The sequence below is a fragment of the Aotus nancymaae genome, unplaced genomic scaffold (assembly GCF_030222135.1).
Source record: "Aotus nancymaae isolate 86718 unplaced genomic scaffold, 86718_ANA_hifiasm-v0.15.2.pri h1tg000011l, whole genome shotgun sequence".
Lineage (NCBI taxonomy): Eukaryota > Metazoa > Chordata > Mammalia > Primates > Aotidae > Aotus > Aotus nancymaae.
The window spans coordinates 72,103,545-72,122,491 of NW_026988422.1; the positions used below are offsets into that span (position 1 = coordinate 72,103,545).

The 18,947-nt window shown below is 35.5% G+C and overlaps 1 protein-coding gene across 5 annotated transcripts in view; it reads right to left on the reverse strand.

Annotated features, from left to right (window-relative positions):
* EML5 (EMAP like 5) overlaps positions 1 to 18,947 on the reverse strand; it is a 206,559-nt gene that overhangs the window by 108,847 nt on the left and 78,765 nt on the right. For all 5 annotated transcript variants that reach the window (XM_021674953.2, XM_021674954.2, XM_021674952.2 and 2 more), the window contains exons 9-14: positions 17,698 to 17,954; positions 14,745 to 14,957; positions 7,438 to 7,605; positions 6,657 to 6,763; positions 6,033 to 6,151; positions 3,683 to 3,869 (exon numbers count right to left, since the gene is read on the reverse strand). In XM_021674953.2, coding sequence (XP_021530628.2) covers positions 3,683 to 3,869; positions 6,033 to 6,151; positions 6,657 to 6,763; positions 7,438 to 7,605; positions 14,745 to 14,957; positions 17,698 to 17,954 — 1,051 coding nt within the window. The remainder of the gene's footprint in view (positions 1 to 3,682; positions 3,870 to 6,032; positions 6,152 to 6,656; positions 6,764 to 7,437; positions 7,606 to 14,744; positions 14,958 to 17,697; positions 17,955 to 18,947) is intronic.

Genomic DNA, 18,947 nt, shown 5'->3' on the forward strand with positions numbered 1-18,947 from the left:
TAATGCTTTTGAATAGGAAGCACTCAACAAGTATTTGCTGAATTAAACAAAATTTCCAAATTATAGTACAATTAGTCAACGTTACTCAAGTTTCTAGGTGAGTTTCTTTCACATTCTTTCATATTTCCACTTAAGGTCACAGTTCCTGACAAGGGGTTATTCTTTGTATTTAATTCTCCAAAAGACAAAACTCTCTAGATTTTTCATCTAATTTTTTTTTTAAATTGTTTTATTTGGAAAAAGTGCTTCTTATAAACGGGCAGTTGCAAAATACAGAGATCTCTGCAACAATTATTTGTTTTTTCTTAAAGTGAAAGAATAGGTGAGATCCAAGGAATCAAAGCAGTAGATGGACAAGGGACATCCCCAAGTTATTTTCAGGAAACAGAGCAACAAAACACAAAGGTAAATTTTCCAGTCAAGGAATTCTTCCAACAACTTAACTTTAGCTAGTCTCAGGGATTCCCAAGCCCTCCCCTTCGGTAGAAAAGTATGAATTATTACTGGAAACCCATTACTCCACTACAATAAACAGCTCAGAACAGAGTTTTGAATCACATCTGTCTATCTGAAAGCTCAGGGGTGAAATGAAGCAAATACTCACAAAAACAAACACAAAAACCTGACAACAAAATGCCCCAAATGAGGACAAAGGTTTCTCAGAAAGTGCCTGTACTGGAAAGGCTAGATCGTAAAACATTAAATACAACTGTGTATCCAAGACACAGTTTGTGTTAATATATGGGATAACAAGGTAGTTTTAACCTTTATGGCTAATCCCATTTCTCTATTTATACAGAGCTAGGCACTGCTATATTGACAACTACCAATATACAGCTTTGTCTTCTAAGATCTATCAACCACACAAGGCTTAAACCACTAAACCAAGTTTTTCTACTAAGGCTAAGAACACTGCATCTATGCAGGGATAAGAAGCTTATCACACACTCACACACACCACGTCAGCCCTTGAGAGTCAACTTCCAACTACGCATTGATGTTATGCCTCTATATCTTTTATACGTATTATTTCTCAATTTTCCTATCATGCAAGTAGAAATCTCAACGTATTCACACCTGGTTCTGGTTACCCAGTAGTATAACTTGTGTGCAATTAAACAAGAGATCAAAACCATAGAAGTGCACATGGTGGGGATTACAGGGTAAGGAACAGATATAAAAACACAGATGTGCAGATTTCACCAGAGACCTCAAGGATCCACATCCCATGTCTGGACCAGAAGGCTTTTTCATCTAAATTTCAAAACACTCAGACAAAATACTCAGAAATATTTCTCTGGGGCTGGGCGTGATGGCACATGCCTGGAATCCCAGCACTTTGGGAGGCCAAGGCGGGCAGATCATGAGGTCGAGAGATCAAGACCATCCTGACCAACGTGGTGAAATCCCGTCTCTACTAAAGAAGAAAAAAAAAAATACAAAAATTAGCTGGGCGTGGTGGTGTATGCCTACAGTCCCAGCCACTTGGGAGACTGAGGCAGGAGAATCACTTGAACCTGGGAGGCGGAGGTTGAAGTGACCCAAGATTACACCACTGCACTCCAGCCTGGCAACAGAGCAAGACTCAGTCTTAAAAAAAAAAAAAAAAAAAAAAAAAGTATTTCTCCTTTCAACACATTTTTTTTTTTTCATTCTGAACCATTTTAATACATTTATGTTAGAAGTCTAAAACTTTATATAGATGGGACTGGTTGGCTGCACTATTACCCAGGAAAGAACTGGAAAACATTGGGAGGAGATAAGGCAGTATGAGCCCATACCTTGCAAGAAAGAATTTGAATCTGCAGTGTGTAAAGCAGAAATGCTGTTGGGTAAGCAAAGCCAGAAGCACAGGAGCTATGACTTGATGGGTAGCCAGGGAAAACCTGTGGCATACTAATTTTTTATTTAATCTGACCTGAATTTCCTCAAATCCCAGGATCATGGTAGCAAATGACCACTTTTTACAGTTTCCATTCCAGTAGTACCAGAATAATGTTCAACTCCTTGCCATAGCACATGAGCACATAACTGTGCTTCAAGAGGAACTATTTCTATAAACTAAAGGTCAGTAGTGTCCCTGAGGCCCCCACCTACCTTCCTGATTAGTTCCTCCATTAATGTCCATAATGCATTCTAAGATTTGAATGCTGTGGGTTACTCATAGTTCTTTTTTGTTTTTTAACTTCAACTTGTGCACTTAGAACTCACAGTTCTTTAAATAAGCTGGGGTTTTTTTTTTTTTTTTGCCTTACTTTTACACATGCTATAATATACTTTGAATGCTTTCCCCAAACCTCCCCACTGCCAGGTAAACAACTCAGCTCAAATGTCATCATCTGTATGAGCGTTTCCTTGATTCTCCCAGACATAATCAATCATTAGTTCTTCATTGCATTGCTGCTGGACTTTGTACATATCTTTACACTTTAAAATGGTGATTTTGCCTTCCAATGGACATCTGGGCACTGTTTGGAGACATTTTGGGTTGCCATGACTCAGGGAAGTGGGTATTACTAGCATCTAGTGGGTAGAGACCAGGGATGCTGCTAAATATCCTACAATGCATAGGTCAGCCTCCCACAAAAAAAAACCTGGCCCAAAACATCAATAGGGCTAAGGTATTGTCATAAATACAGAGCAGAGAAGCTTCTCTGATCTATACTTATGACACTGTATCGCAACTCAGAATATGAGTTTTCATCATGGCAAGAAGTTGTCTTATTTATCTTTATATTCCTAGCACAATTCTTGGTACATAGAATGTGCTTGATGAATGTTTTTGAGTGAATGAAAGAAAGGAAGGAGGAGAGAGGGAGAGAAAGGGCAAGTAAGGAGAGGCATAAAGAACAGGAGGAAGAATGGGAGAAAGAAAAAAGGGAGTTTTCTCTCTTTCAAGAAAGCCATACAGGAGGATGCAAGTTGCCCCTTTTTCCATATATCCCAGCTAGACGGTATATTTACATACTGTTTAAAGCCAGATAGACTGAAGGCTTTAGGCTTTACTACCTATTAGCTGACTGATCTAAAGCAAATTCTCCAAACCTAAACCTTCTCATTTGTAGACTGCAGGAAATAATTTTATTCTCACAACGTTGAGGTGAGAATAAAATGAATATACATTCATAAACCAGTAAAGTACTTACACATAGTAAGAATCTATAAACATCATTTCTTCCCTCCCTTCTCTAAGAATACTCATATAGAGAGGTATCAGTTAACACTTTTCTCAGTGTTTTCTATTTCAATATTTGTGCTTTCTACTTTGCTAAACCTGAATAGATTAGTATCATGGCTGTAAAGTAAAAAGACATAGTCCTTTGGTTTGTCACAGGACATTTGTTGAATAATTTACTGTTTTAGGTAACCCAACCTAAAGAAACCAGATTTCTAGTCTTATGTTTTCTCTAGTTTTACTCACAAATTAAAAAATTTAATATCATGACAGAAATAAAATAAGCCAGAGCTATGAGTTCCAAGTTAAATTAATTAAAACAATAAAAACTTTAAAACTGTAGGAAAAAAGTTTGGGGTAAATTATATTTATAATCTGAAAATAAAACCCATCCTAAAGAATTTTTTACTCTCATTTCCTAGAACACAAAGGAGATATATGATTAATTTATTTAAACTCAAACAACAGTGTAGTTTATCTGGCTTATTGTCAGTCTTTCCAACCTACCTGCCCTGTTGCCACGTAGTCTTTCAAAGGATGAATAGTTAGGCAGAGAATATCATCATCATGACCCAGATAAAAACGCTGTGTGTTCTGCTGTCGATTATAAATGACACCCACTGCTGCTACATGGTACACAATTTCACCAATTTGAGTATAAAACAGATTACTTCGACAGTCATAACCTCTGTAACTAATATAGAAAACAAATCACACACAATTAATTTTGGCCTTTTATCTGATCAATACAGAATATACAGAGGAGAAGTAGGTACCTTTCGCATGAGTCATTCAATTTCCAGTTTTACAGAATAGCAAACAATTTTTTTTTTAAGATATGGGGTCTCACTCTGTCACTCAGGCTGAAGTGCAGTGGTGTGATCTCAGTTCCCTGCAGCCTCTACCTCCCAGGCTCAAATGATCCTCCCACCTCAGCCCCTCAAGTAGCTGGACTACAGCAGTGTGTCACCATGCCTGGCTAATTTTTGTATTTTTTTGTAAAGATGGGGTTTTGCCATGTTGCCCAGACTGGTCTCAAACTCCTGAGCTTCCCCAACCTTGGCCTCCCAAAGTGCTGAGATTACAGGTGTAAGCCACCACACCCAGTCTAAACAGTTAAAAAAATACCGCCATCTCAGATCCAATAAACTTTTATGAATTGCTTGGACTACAAATAGCTAAATCTAAGCTATAATACTGAATGAAAAAAAACAAGGTAGAGGATAGTATGTACAGTATAATATTTACGTAAGTATAATATTATATACTATGAAACAAAAAATTGCTTTTTATAAGTAAAGGGTATAGAAAAGAATATGTATTTGTATTTGTAGTATATGTGTAAGTATTTCTGAAACTAAGTCACAGTAACTATCTGCAGAGAGGGGAAATGATGGCTGGGAAGAGAAGAGGTGGGAGAAAGATTTTCAAATGGTACCCTTTTACACACATTGTTGGACCAAAGACTACAACATATATTCCAAAAATAAGTTTAAACAACAATTTTTTTCTCTTTTTTTCACCACTATACCAACAAGGAAAAACAACAATTTAAAAATATTACACTCATCCAAGAAAAAGTATGTCTATTCATAGCAAACTTGCTTTGCACTTCAAAGAAACCCAATTCATAAAATACAACTGCATAGAAACTACTGCCCATTTTAACACTAGAGAAAAAATACTTTTACTAAATAAATCCTTTTTCAAATTCTTGATAAGTATTATCAGTCAGGTAAGAAAATTAATGCTGGGTGAAAGGTAGAAAAGAGTCAGACTGGAAAATCTGTTTCTGCCAAGCTGAAATGTGAGACCTATACTGCCAGATGTTCTAAGAGAATCCAGAACCTGTATTTCAGTAAAATTAAAATATTTAGGCAAAAATGCTCATGCAAGAGGAAGTCACAATATCATTTCAAATTAGACATGGTAAGGGGAGACGATTATCTCTTACATTTTACTTATTTTAATTGTTTAAAGAGGTCCATTTCCATAAATACGAAACTTCCATAAGACAAATTTTTTTTTTATTAAATAAACACTTACATAGTGCTTATTATGTGTCGCATAATGTAAGTTACCACTAGCACTGTCTTATTTACTCCCCATCAGAACCTTATAAGGCAGGTACTTGATACGATTTGGTTATTTGTCCTGTCCAAATCTCATGTTGAAACGTGATCCCCAGTGTGGGACGTTAGGCCTGGTGGGAAGTGTTTGGGTCATGGGGGTGGATTCCTCATGAATGGCTTGGTGCCATTCTTTCCCTTCTTTCTTGATTCCGCTCCCACTATGTAACACACCTGTTCCCCCTTTGCCTTCTGCCATGAGTTAAAGCTTCTTGACACTTCACCAGAAGCTGAACAGATGCTGGTGCCATGCTTGTGTAGCCTGCAGAACACTGAGCCAAATAAACCTCTTTTCTTTATAAATTATTCAGCTTCAGGTATTTCTTTATAGCAATGTGAAATGGACTAACACAGTACTATTATCTCCATTTTACAGACAAAAACACCGGCACAGAGAGGTTGATTTGTTCCAATTCACAAAGCACACACATCATTAATATGATGTATTACACACATATTAATCTAAGTCAAATATGCCCAGTTGTCCCAACAATGTCCTTTGTAATCATTTTTAAAAATCCAGATATTTTAAAAAATATTTTTCAATTTGGTTTTGTCTAATGTCTCCTCATGATTATATTCAAGTGATATATTTTCGGCATGGGCAATGTTGTACCCTTTCGGATATGTCATTTCAGAGGATACAGTCAGTTCTATCATTAGAGATGTTAAGCTAGTAAGTGTGAACCAAAATTCAAACATATAAATGAAAGACAGTTGTTTTATACCCGTGAACAAAGTGTAATCGAATAGTATTTCCTGGAGCCCGCTCTCTTCTTTTAGAAGTAGCACTTTTTTGTTTCTCTTTGCATTGTTCTTTAAGCTGAGGTAGATCTTCTTTGTAAACCTTTTAAAAAAATGTATATAAGTAGGAATATTCTTAGAATATATATTAATAATGGTGTTCATATACTCCCAATATAACTTTCAGACATTGTCTGAAAACATGATCAGCTTTAATAATTGTCTTAAATGAGAAGGTAATTCATGAAATTTACTCCCTTGGAAAGAACAAATTCACATTTTCTATGTATCACACTGACAAACAGATAGTGTTCCAGGAAATTTTTATACTTCATAAAAGAATATACTTCATTTAAGGGAATAAATGTGAGTATACTATGACAAAAGACTATAGGCAAATAGAAGGCAAGCACACTTAATATACCAAGCATTTAATATAAAAAAATTTTTACACAAACGTACTTCAACACTGACAGTGGGAAAACTAATATAGTAATACATTGCTTGGGAAATTAAAGTCACAAAGGTAACAACAGATGACTAATTGGGAGCAAGACAAAGAAGAAATTGGACTTTTCAGAGAAAAACCTTGTGATATGGAAAATTACCTGTCGACGGTAGGTGAGCTGTGTCTCTTGTTCAATTTCAGAATCCAGTTCTGGAACATCAGACAGATCTGAATCTGATTCATCACTATTAGAGTCAGCCAGACTTTCTGTAATGTTTTAAAAATAAAATGTTACTTGTTTAAAGAAGATTCATTTTCAAAACAGCACTGTAAAATTAATGATTAAGAGCTATGTCAGTTGACATGGAGACAAGCCATAAAACAATCAAATGAAATTACCTATTCAAGTGACACAGATGTCAGTAAACTGTACTACAGATTATCTTCCTCTCCACTCACTGCAAACTCAATAGCTCCTTTAAATCCCTTCACTGGCTCCCCAATGACCGCTACATCAAATTTAAATGTCTGTGCAAATATAAGTGAATATAACCTATAATTAACATGAAAAATAGCTAAAAATACTATATGCAACAGATGAATTGACATTAGATAATTTTTGTCAATAAAAGCATTTACAAAATCTAGATACCCATCTCCCAGAGGATATATTAAATGTTTGTTTTGCTATTCATAATATAACTGTTTCTCCACTCATTATTTGATAGATTAAAATGCAACCAAAATTACTTTGTATTCTATACTCTGTGACATCTAACTTTAAACATATAGAACTAATATTTTAACTTGAAATTTCTCCTAATAACAAACTATACTGTTAACTTATGAGGCTAGATTATACTTCAATATAAAATTGTTATTTGGGGGTTACTGAAGAGTTATTTGACAAGAAAATTGTTTAGGTAATGTGTAATACTCACCTTGGGGTGCTATGTGAAGAGCATCTTTCAGTTTTCTTTCAGGAATAAATTTCCACTGAAAGACAGAGTGATCTGCTCCACCAATAGAAATAACCCACTGATAATCATGTGACCATCTGACATTAGTTATGTGAGCTGAATGGCCAATATATTTTCTAAACTTGGCCCCTATAATAAAAATATATCTTTAAATTGATAAATGCTATCACACAGAATACCATTTCAAACAATTTTTATATATGAATCACTGTGTCATCCTATTATATGAATTATGAACAAATGGGAAAAATGCTGACTCAAAAATTGGTTGAATGAACAAATGAATGAATCTATATCAAGGAATGTAAATACCTCCTCTGCTGATTCACAAGGAACCACAAGGGCTGTGAGGTTTTTTTTTTTACTACTTTTAGAAAAACCTGGGGATCAACTGTTTTTATATTAAGACATTTGAATGTTTTGGCCTGAGGCCTTTGGTTGTAAGTGAAATTCAAAGGACTAATCAAGTCGACCTTACCCCCATTATTCTCAACCCAAGCAGCCAGAGGATCCTTTCAACACTTAAGTCAACAACAAAATAGCAGCAAACCGAATTCAGCAACATAGAAAAAGGATTATACAATATAATCAAATGAGATTTATGTCAGGAATACAAGTTTGGTTCAACATAAAAAGTCAATCAATGTAATACATCATATTAATCAAAGTCAAATATGTCCATTGTTACAAAACTGTCCTTTATAATCATTTTAAAAATCCAGATACTTTTAAAAATATCTTTCAATTTGGGTTTTGTCTAATGCCTTCTCATGATTAGATTCAGGTGATGTGTTTTCAGCATGAGCAATATTGTATCCTTTTGGATATGTCATTTCAGGGGATATGGTCAGTTCTGTCATTGGAGATGTTAAGCTGTATCATTTGGCTAAGGTGGTATACACCCAATTTCTCCAATTATAAAGGAATCATTTAACTTTGTGGTTAATTTTATTAAAAATCTGTGTGATAATAGGGATATATTTTATTTATTTATTTATGGCAGAGACAGGGTCTTGCTATGTGCCCAGGCTGTTCTCAAACTCCTGGGCTCAAGAAATCCTCCTGCCTTAGACTCCCAAAGTGTTGAAATTACAGGCATGAGCCACTGCATCTGACAAGAATATAATTTTAAAATATATTTTCTATCTCCTCCTTCTCCTGGTATGTGGCAATATACACATATTCTTGTTAAAGTACACAGGATACAATAACGCTTAGCTTCATTTTGATATTGTTTTAAACATTTTATATTAAGTTATACTAAGTTATAGAAGACTTGTATATCTTGTATATCAGGATGCCAAGGCCCCATCAATGAAATTCTGGAGAAAAGCTTTCATCTTAGTCCTGAATTTAGGGATAACTATCATAATTAAAGCATAAAATACAATCAAAAGTCATCTAAAGTTACAATTTACTGCTGCTTCATAGTAATACTGTTATTTTAGGAATAAATTTTTAATGTAGCTTAATCTAAGTCACTAATTTAACTTCCCGTAGTTCAACTCAGCAAAGCCCTATAAGGTAAGGGCTCTTATATAGGAATGCATTACTTGCCTGTCGAGGAAGCTTTGACTACTACTTCCTTTGATGCAACGCTTAAGCACTCCTAGACACCAGAGAGTCTTAAAAGTTAAAGCCAGAAATTCTAACAAATAAAATTCCAAGTTCTAAGATGTACTAATTTGTCATGTTAGGGCAAATTTAAAAGAATTATCTGAGCATCTACTCTGCCTATGCTGGGTGATAGAGAGAGAGGTACAAACAATCTTGTAAGTCCCTTCCAAACTTTTGAGACTTTTCAAAGACCCTCTTGGATAAACCAAGGCAACTAAACAAGAAAGTTGTAAAATAAGTCTAAGGGAAACCAGTTATTTTTAGTCAATGGGACTGTATTAATAATTTTTAATAACTCATTCTGATAAATGTATATCTTAAAAGCAAACTTGGATATCACATCTTTCATGAAGTGACCTTGACTCACCAAGACCAAGTTACATGCTTCCAGAATTCTCTGTGATTACCCCTTGTGATTATACTTATGCAACACTGAAATGTAATAGTTTATTTACATGTTAACTCCTCCAATAAAACTATAAGCTCCTTGAAGACAGCAGTGATATTTTGTTTAATATATATCCCTGGTGCCTGGTATATATACCAAAAACTCATTAGATATCTGAAGAAAGAGAAAAAGAAAGTAAAAGGAAAGATTAAATTTCCCTTTGCTCTGTCTGGACGTTTGAGATGGAATGCTAAATTGTAATGGAAGAAAGAGTAGTGAAGGAAACTAAAAGGCCATGAACATGATTCCAACCCCTATGATGCACAGAAGAAGGTAAAAATTTGATGTAGCTTAAAGAATTTCAGAATTGAAATCAAAAGACTAGTGGCTTGAGCATTGGTTTGACCATTTAATAGCACAGAAGTTTGAGCATTCCGCTAAACGTCTTTTGGACTCCATTTCCTCATTTTAAAATATAAATTGGATTATATGCTCACAAGGTACCTTTTAATTATGAAAACTATGATAAAATGATTAAATAATAAGAATAGTTAAGGCCTAAACAGTCATCAATGAGGATGAATATCTCAGAGAAAAGATTTATCAAAGCAAGCTATAATGATCACAGAAGCTTTCCTAATTTAAAAGAGGATGAAAATTCTTGGTAAGGATAAAGAAATACACTGAAGTATTTGTGTTTCAATGACTCCATTTATTTTCTAATGTGTTTTAATGTGTATTTTCACACAAAGCTGATATGAACTAAATATTTTGAATAAATTGCAGCAATATGACAAAAGATTTTTTTCCATTTAACCATGTTTTAATGATTTTAAACTTCTAGATATGGGAATACATAAATATATGAAAATATCTGACACTAGTAAAAGTAAGAATTTCTTAATATATAAATCTTCACTACTATAGGAAAAGGAAGAGAAACAGACTGGACTACATTGAAATTAAGAACTGGCCAAGAAAACACATCATTAAGAAAATAAAAAGGCAAGCCACAAACTGGGAAAAGACAACTGCAAACTACAAAAATTACAAAGCATTTGTATCATTAGAGTATATAAAGTAACTCTTACAGATCAATAAAATAACCCAATAGAAAAATAGGAAAGAGATATGAACCTATGTTTGACAGAGGAGAAAACTCAGAAGACCAAAACATATTTTAAAAGATGGTTAACCTCATTCATAGTCAGAAAAATGAAAATTAATACCTCAATGTGACATCATTTACACTAACTGAATTTGAAAAAATTAGACAGTGTAGCAATATCAAGTGCTGAATCAACAGGCTTTGTAAAATTGTATTACCATTTTGGAAAATAATTTTCTTATGAAGTTCACATTCTCTATGACCCAGAAATTTCACTCCTAGGTATTTCACTCCTTTGAGAAACTTGCATTTAATATCAAAAGATTAAAAATGACCCAAATGTCCAATGACAGGAGAATAAATGCATAAATTGCAGCATATATTTACAACACAGTATTTCGCAGCAGTAGAAAAAAGGCATTAAAGCTACGTGCAACAAAATGGAAGACAGCACTAAATCAGTCTGTTATAAATTTTTTTGTTAGATATTTTGTTATTGTTTTCCCTATGTATTTCCTACAATCTAAATGATACTTTCTCCAAATATAAATTTTCATTTGTCAACAAGAAGTACAGAGACGGTCTTGGCCATTATTAACAGTGATGAAGGGGATAGACTAAACTAATCCTGCCCTCTCCATTCTCCCTAATCCTGACCTACTCACCCTCTACCACAGCCCCTATGCTGCTGCCTGGGAAGAGTACTGGATTCTTTCAGAGAGATTATGGTCAAGAGCAGGTAAAACTAGAGAAAAGAGAATGATAATGAAGAAAAATATATAGAGGGGGTGGAATGCTTTGGGCTGAAATTAAAGTGCAGTAAATGTAGGGTACATATGGCTCATAATCATTCTCTCTTTGAGCTAACTTCATATTTTTTTGTTTCAATTACAATGATTTTATAATGTAAACTACTTCTATTATTTAAAATCCACATTTTGTAAATGCTACACTTCTAAGAAGTCACCTAATGAATATTACCTGAGTGGATACCCAAAACATATTAATACATCAGCTACATTTTTCTAACCTTAAGTTGGACTAGCAATGCAACTTAATAATTAATCTAAAAAGAGAATTTTTCTAGTAATACTGCTAACTTCAAAGTATATAATAACGTGAATTCAATAAATACATAATCTTTTTCGGTCCGAGTGGTCTGCAAAACATAAAATCTAAAATACTTATATTAATCCATTAAAAACACAGTAGTCATATTCTGTCTTTCCCACTTACCTAGCCACAATCTCAAGTTGACTCACAAGTGCCTAGAAATAAAAATCATCCTTACTAGAAAATGCATTACTAACAAAAGTCTAACAAAAGGGAAACAAAAAAGAAAAACAATTTATACTTCTGTCCTTGGAGGAGTGAATAATCTCTTAGATACTAGGCTTTGGTAAAATATTCACAAAGCAGTTCAAAGAACTACTATATATATTATAAATGAAGTATCTTACAAATTATAACAATAATCAATAAATACTATTCACTTGACTAAGAAAACTCAGAAGATTAAAGCATTTCTGTTTTTGCATAGAGGTCAGTATGTGAAACAATAAGTAGGAGGAATGTCTAAAGTAAGATCATCATGACTCTTACTGAATCTCACACTATAACCAGGCAAGTATCATCTTAAAATTTGTTGTGCATGGTGACTCGCACATTCTGGCTATGTGGTGGGACTCAAAAATAGGGTACTTTAATTGCTAGAGATTTAGCCAGCCTTTTGATATGGTTTGGCTCTGTGTCTCCACCCAAATCTCATCTCGAATTGTAATCCCCACATATTGAAGGAGGGACCTGGTGGGAGGTGATTAAATCATGGGGGCAGTTTCCCTCATGTTGTTCTCATGATAGTGAGTTCTCATGAGATCTGATGGTATAAAAGTGTTTGGCAGTTCCCCCATTGCTCCCACTGTCTCTCCTGCTGCCATGTAAGATGTGCCTTGCTTCTCCCTCCCCTTCTGCCATGACTGTAAATTTCCTGACGGCCTTCCCAGCCATGAGAAACTGTGAGTCAATTAAACCTCATTTTAAAAAAATAAATTATCCAGTCCAGGAAGTTCTTTGTAGCAGTGTGAAAATGGACTAACACATCTTTACTAACATACTTAGTAAAATATTTTCACATGCATCTAGGAAGCTGACATCTCACAGGCAGGAATCAACAACAAGGCAAGCTGGCAAGACCTTAAACTCATCACCGTACCTTAGGAGCACAACAGAAATACCAGCCTGGGCTTCTGGAAAAATCGAGCCCTTAAGTTTGACATCAGTAGATTATATATTTGAGTCAAACTACTTTAGCTATTCCCCAAAATCACCTTTACTAAGCTGCACTTTTAATGTTTGCCCAATGGCTTGTATCAACAAGCCAGGTAAAAATCAGGCCGGGCGCGGTGGCTCAAGCCTGTAATCCCAGCACTTTGGGAGGCCGAGGCGGGTGGATCACGAGGTCGAGAGATCGAGACCATCCTGGTCAACATTGTGAAACCCCGTCTCTATTAATACAAAAAAATTAGCTGGGCATGGTGGCGCGTGCCTGTAATCCCAGCTACTCAGGAGGCTGAGGCAGGAGAATTGCCTGAACCCAGGAGGCGGAGGTTGCGGTGACCCGAGATCGCGCCATTGCACTCCAGCCTGGGTAACAAGAGCGAGACTCCGTCTCAAAAAAAAAAAAAAAAAAAAAAAATCACTACTGCATCTGCTATAGGTGTTGATGCTCTAAAAATACACATTCACTGTACCTAGTATAAAGTCCCATACCACAGGAAAGTTCTCCAAAAATTTTCAAAGAAACTTTGATTTGCTAGAGGAGTTAAGTATGCTTTTATTTTTTTTTAATATATAATGAAACTATTTTATGCCCTGCTTTATTTTTGGTTTCCACAAAGCTCAGAATCAAATTTGATGTTTGACTGCTGTCATTTTATCTAGTTTGAATATGGTACTTCTATTTATATTTCCCTGATACTGATTGTCTATTTGTATAATTACTTTAGTACATATGGACTTGTTATAAACTGACTCAAATACTTTATGAAATAGGCATGGAATAACTAAATGATGCCTAATAAAGAATTTTATTTAATTATCCCAGGTCTATGAACAGAATGATTCCTATCATTTTAGAAGAGATCCAAGAAAAACAGGTGACATATAAAACATGTAGAAAATAACCAAATGATAACACCCCGTATTAGTCGTTTTCATGCTGCTTTAAAGAACTGCCCAAGACTGAGTAATTTATAAAGAAAGAGGTTTAATTGACTCACAGTTCAGCATGGCTGGGGAGACCTCAGGAAACTTATAATCATGGCAGAAGGGGAAAGGGAAGCAAGGCTCCTTCTTCACAGGGTGGCAGGAAGGAGAAGTATGTGAGATCACAGGAAAAACTACCATTTATAAAACCATTGGATTTTGTGAGAATTCATTCACTATCACAACAGCAGCTGGGGGAAACTGCCCATAATCACTTCCCACCAGGTTTCTCCCTTAACACCTGAGGATTACAAATCAAAATGAGATTTGGCTGGGGACACAAAGCTAAACCATATCAGACCCCAGCTCATACCTGTAATCCTAGTACTTTGGAAGGCCAAGGCAGGCAGATCACCTGAGGTCAGGAGTTTGAGACACAGTCTGGCCAACATGGTGAAACCCTGTCTCTACTAAAAACACAAAAATTAGCTGGGTGTGGTGGTGCATGCCTGTAATCCCAGCTACCCAGGAGGCTGAGGCAGGAGAATTGCTGGAACCCAGAAGGTGGAGGCTGCAGCGCACTCCAGCCTGGGCAACAAAGCAAGACTTTTATCTCAAACAAAAACAAAAACAAAAACAACCATCATTGTATAGTCTGACTATATGAAGGAATTCAGGAAATGAAAAGAAATTTTTTTTTAAAAAAGAGATATAGTGCATTCATAACAACATATGAATTCAAAAAGAATTTTCTAATAAAACTTCATGATCAAAATAAATGCAACATATGACATTAATTTTTGAATTAGCAAAATAAAACCCTTCATCAATCAGTGTACATTTAAAAAAATGCAAAATACTTTAATTTATCTCAAGACTAATTTTCTGCAAGAATACAAAAGTCTTTTGTGAGAGAAAGGTCACTTAATAATATTTTGAAAGAAAAAGTACCTTTTCTTAAACATGGATATCGGAATAACTTTATAATTCCATAGTCATCAGCTGTAACTAAAACTTGGCCAATATAATTTCCATCTACTGAATTTATATCGTTGATATCTGAATACTTGGGCCAAATTCCATTTACTTCAAGGCCTGAAACACATGTCCATGAAGCCCAATGAACACCTTTTATTTCTTCTGTACTTGTCACCTCTTTTCCCCCTAAAAATAAATCAGAGTCTTAATTTAAGAAGTTATTTCATTTGATTTTCTCAAGCCTAAACTGTACCGAAAACATAGTAAATTCTAAAATTTAAAATATCTTCCCACCCCACTTAGAGGAAAATACATATAGGTAGGTAAGTTTGGGTTAAGAGAAAAAAAAACTAAATGCAAGGATTTTTTTAAAAGCTACTACCAAAATTACACTGATTCAGAGACACACATTGCCTTGAATGATTAGCTTAGCAGGATCACTTATATGGAGAAAAAAACTGAATCCTATTTAAAAAATGATACAGATTAGTGATAACAGGGTAAGTTATTTAAAAAAGGTAAAAGCTATGAGAAAGTGGCAAATCAGGTATTAAAAAAGAAGCCTAAGATACATAGTTGAGAAAAAAGAGAGAACTGGAAAACACCAAGAAGAAAGGATGAGTGTGGGGCAATATATTTACATTAGGTAAAAAGACTTTACGAGCCAGTCAATCTTCATTATATATAGACTGTTAATGAAAAACTTTTGGGGAGACGCATTAATTGAATTATGCAGCTCATTTTATATAATAAGTTCTTGGAAGATAGTGACAAATTCACTAAGCACCACAATAAATAAAGTATTATGCGGTGGCCAGGTGCAGTGGCTCACACCTGTAGTCCCAGCACTTTGGGAGGCTGAGACAGGCAGATCACTGAAGGTCAGCAGTTAGAGACCAGCCTGGCCAACATGGTGAAACGCTGTCACTACTAAAAATATAAAAATTAGCTGGGCATGGTGTTGGGCACCTGTAATCTCGGCTACTCAGGAGGTTGAGGCAGGAGAATCACTTGAACCTCGGAGGCAGAGGCTGCATGAGCCTAGCTGTATCACTACACTCCAGCCTGGGTGACAGAGCAAAACTCCATCTCAAAAAAAAAATAATAAAATTACTAAGAGGTAATATTTTGAGGATTCAGCTTTTTTTCCATCCATTCATTCACTCACTCACTTGCTAATTTATTTACTTATTTGTTTAGCTAGAATCACAGTCTTCCTCTTTCACTGAGGCTAGAGTACACTGGCATGATCTTGGCTCCCTGCAGCCTCAAACTCCCAGTTCCAATGATCCTTCCACCGTAGGCGCAGGCCATGACATCCTGCTCTTTTTTTTTTTCTTTTTGGTAGACATGTGGTCTCACCATGCTGCCCTGGCTGTTCTCAAACTCCTGGGCTCACAAGATCCTCCCACTTTAACCTCTCAAAGTGTTGGGATTATGGGCATGAGCCACTGAACACAGTCTATTCCTCTTTTAAAATCTTTGAAACTCTGTTTTTCAAAGTTAGTTTGTTAGTTATATTATTAATATTTGCAAAGTTTATTTTTTTTGAGACAGGCTTTTGCTCTGTCACGTAGGCTGGAATGCAAGTGGCAACATAATGCCTCACTGCAGCTTCATACTCCCAGGCTCAAGTGACCCTCCTATCCTGATCTCTTGAATAACTGGGACTACAGGTGCATATCACCACACCCAGCTAGTTTTTGTATTTTTTGGCAAAGATGGCTTTTTTTTTTTTTTTTTTGAGACGGAGTTTCGCTCTTGATACCCAGGCTGGAGTGCAATGGCGCGATCTCGGCTCACCGCAACCTCCGCCTCCTGGGTTCAGGCAATTCTCCTGCCTCAGCCTCCTGAGTAGCTGGGATTACAGACACGCGCCACCGTGCCCAGCTAATTTTTTGTATTAGTAGAGACGGGGTTTCACCATGTTGACCAGATGGTCTCGATCTCTTGACCTCGTGATCCACCCGCCTCGGCCTCCCAAAGTGCTGGGATTACAGGCTTGAGCCACCGCGCCCGGCCAAAGATGGTTTGTTTTTTTTTTTTATGTTGCCCAGGCTGGTCTCAAACTCCTAGGCTCAAGCTGTCAGTCCACTGTGGCCTTCCAAAGTGTTGAGATTACAGGCGTGGGCCACTATGCCCAGCCTGAAAAGTTTGAGATAATCGCAAAAAATAAATAATTTATTGGTCACATATTTCCAGTAATTATAGTCACTTAATTAGTTCTATCCACAAAAGTTGCATTTTGACTCTCTAAGATACAGTGGTACTTTACCATATACTATGCTCATGGTATGGAATTCAATAAAAAGTGAAACTGTTTTAGATCCTCCAGGCAAAAGAGTTTTAATTCAGAACCAAAGGATTTAGAGTAGTAGTTGCCAGGGACTGGGAGAGGCAGAGGACAGTGAGGGCTGGGTGGGGGTAGATATAAAGAGATATAAGCTTCGGTTATATAGGATGAATAAATTCAGAAGATCGAATGTACAGCATGTTGACTATGGTTAATAATACTGTTACTGTATGGTATACCTGAAATTTGCTAAGAGAATGGAACTTAAATGTTCTCAGCACATGCGTGTGCACGCACACACACACACAAAATGGTAACTATGTGAAGTGACAGAAACATCATTTAGCTTGATTGTGGAAATCATTTCACAGTGTATATATCAAAACATTATATTGTGTATTTTCAGTATATACAATTTTTAATGTCAATTATACCTCAATAAAGTTGAGGGGAAAAAAACAAAAGAATTTCAATAAAATAAGGGAGGCTTACAGAAAAGTCTATAATGCTTCAAATATTAGCTCAGATTTTCTTTGATTTCCTATGATCAAATGTAATTTACACTCTGCTTCTAGTAAAACTCTAAAATATTGTATAGGCACTACAAATCTATAATTTGCTAGAAATTGTTACCTGGCATTCTATAAAAAAGTCTTTTCCCATTTCCATCATTTGTCTGTAAATATCTACTGTCTGAGGACCAGTCCAGATGAGTGATGAAACTAAGGGATCCCAAACACTCGCCAACTTTTTTATAACGCTGAGCAACTCCATAAATATCAACTGAGCTGTCATTGCATCCAACAGCAAGGTAAGTTCCATCTGGTGAATATTTTAACTCATGAATTGCCTCCTTCCTATCTTTAATATGTACAACTTCCGTCATATCTCTGTTAAAAAGAAAAAATAAGACTATATGAACAGAAGTCACAACAGAATTAATTCAGTTTCAAACATGTCTAAAATGACTGTGAAGCTGTATCAAATGCTTATAAACTATAAAATAAACATAAATAACACAAGTAGTATTAGTTCAGGAACAATACGTTGCTGAACAGAAATACATGGAAACAATATATGCCAGAAGTACATGAAAATGCTGAATTTTAGTTTCTAAATTACTTTAAGTACTTTAGAGATCCATACCAAATTTCTGGAATTAATAAAGAATAAAGAAAGCAACAGATTTTTATGCTAAAAGAAGTTCTTTATAAATATGGAATTTATGAAAAATGTTTAATTTAAACACTATATTTTTCAAACAATTTTTTGTAAGGAGCTAGATGTGCAAAATTACATTCAGAAAATAAGAAAGAATGAATTCATCTATATTACTTCAGTAATACATTTAAATATACATCTTTATATAGCTACCACTAGTTATTTTTATTTCAACCTCTTTGACCTTTTTTTTTTTTGAGGCAGAGTCTTGCTGTGTTGCCCAGGCTGGAGTGCAGTGGCACAATCTTGGCTCAGTGCAATCTCAGCCTCCCAGGTTCAAGCGATTCTCACCTCATGCCTCAGCCTCCTGAGTAGCTGGGATTACAGGTATGTGCCACCATGCCTGGCTAATTTTTTTGACCTTTTAAAATAGAACACACATTCCTCCCTTAGGAACCATGTTGACCAGTAAAGTGGAACTTTTTTTCAATGACTTCTTATTGAGTATCCAAAAAAATACAAGTATTAGTAACAGCCAAAAAATGGATAAATAGGTAGTAAAACACTGCTCAGTTTCGAAAGTTGTGACATTTGTGAGCGGGAGGAAGAGAAGCAGAGGGAAGGAGAAAAAGTAGGAAGAAGTTAAAATTCTTTTTTCTAATCAGTGTCAGAGACTCTTCTTCAAATAAATTTTGCCTTCATTGACTTCTGTTACATGTGAG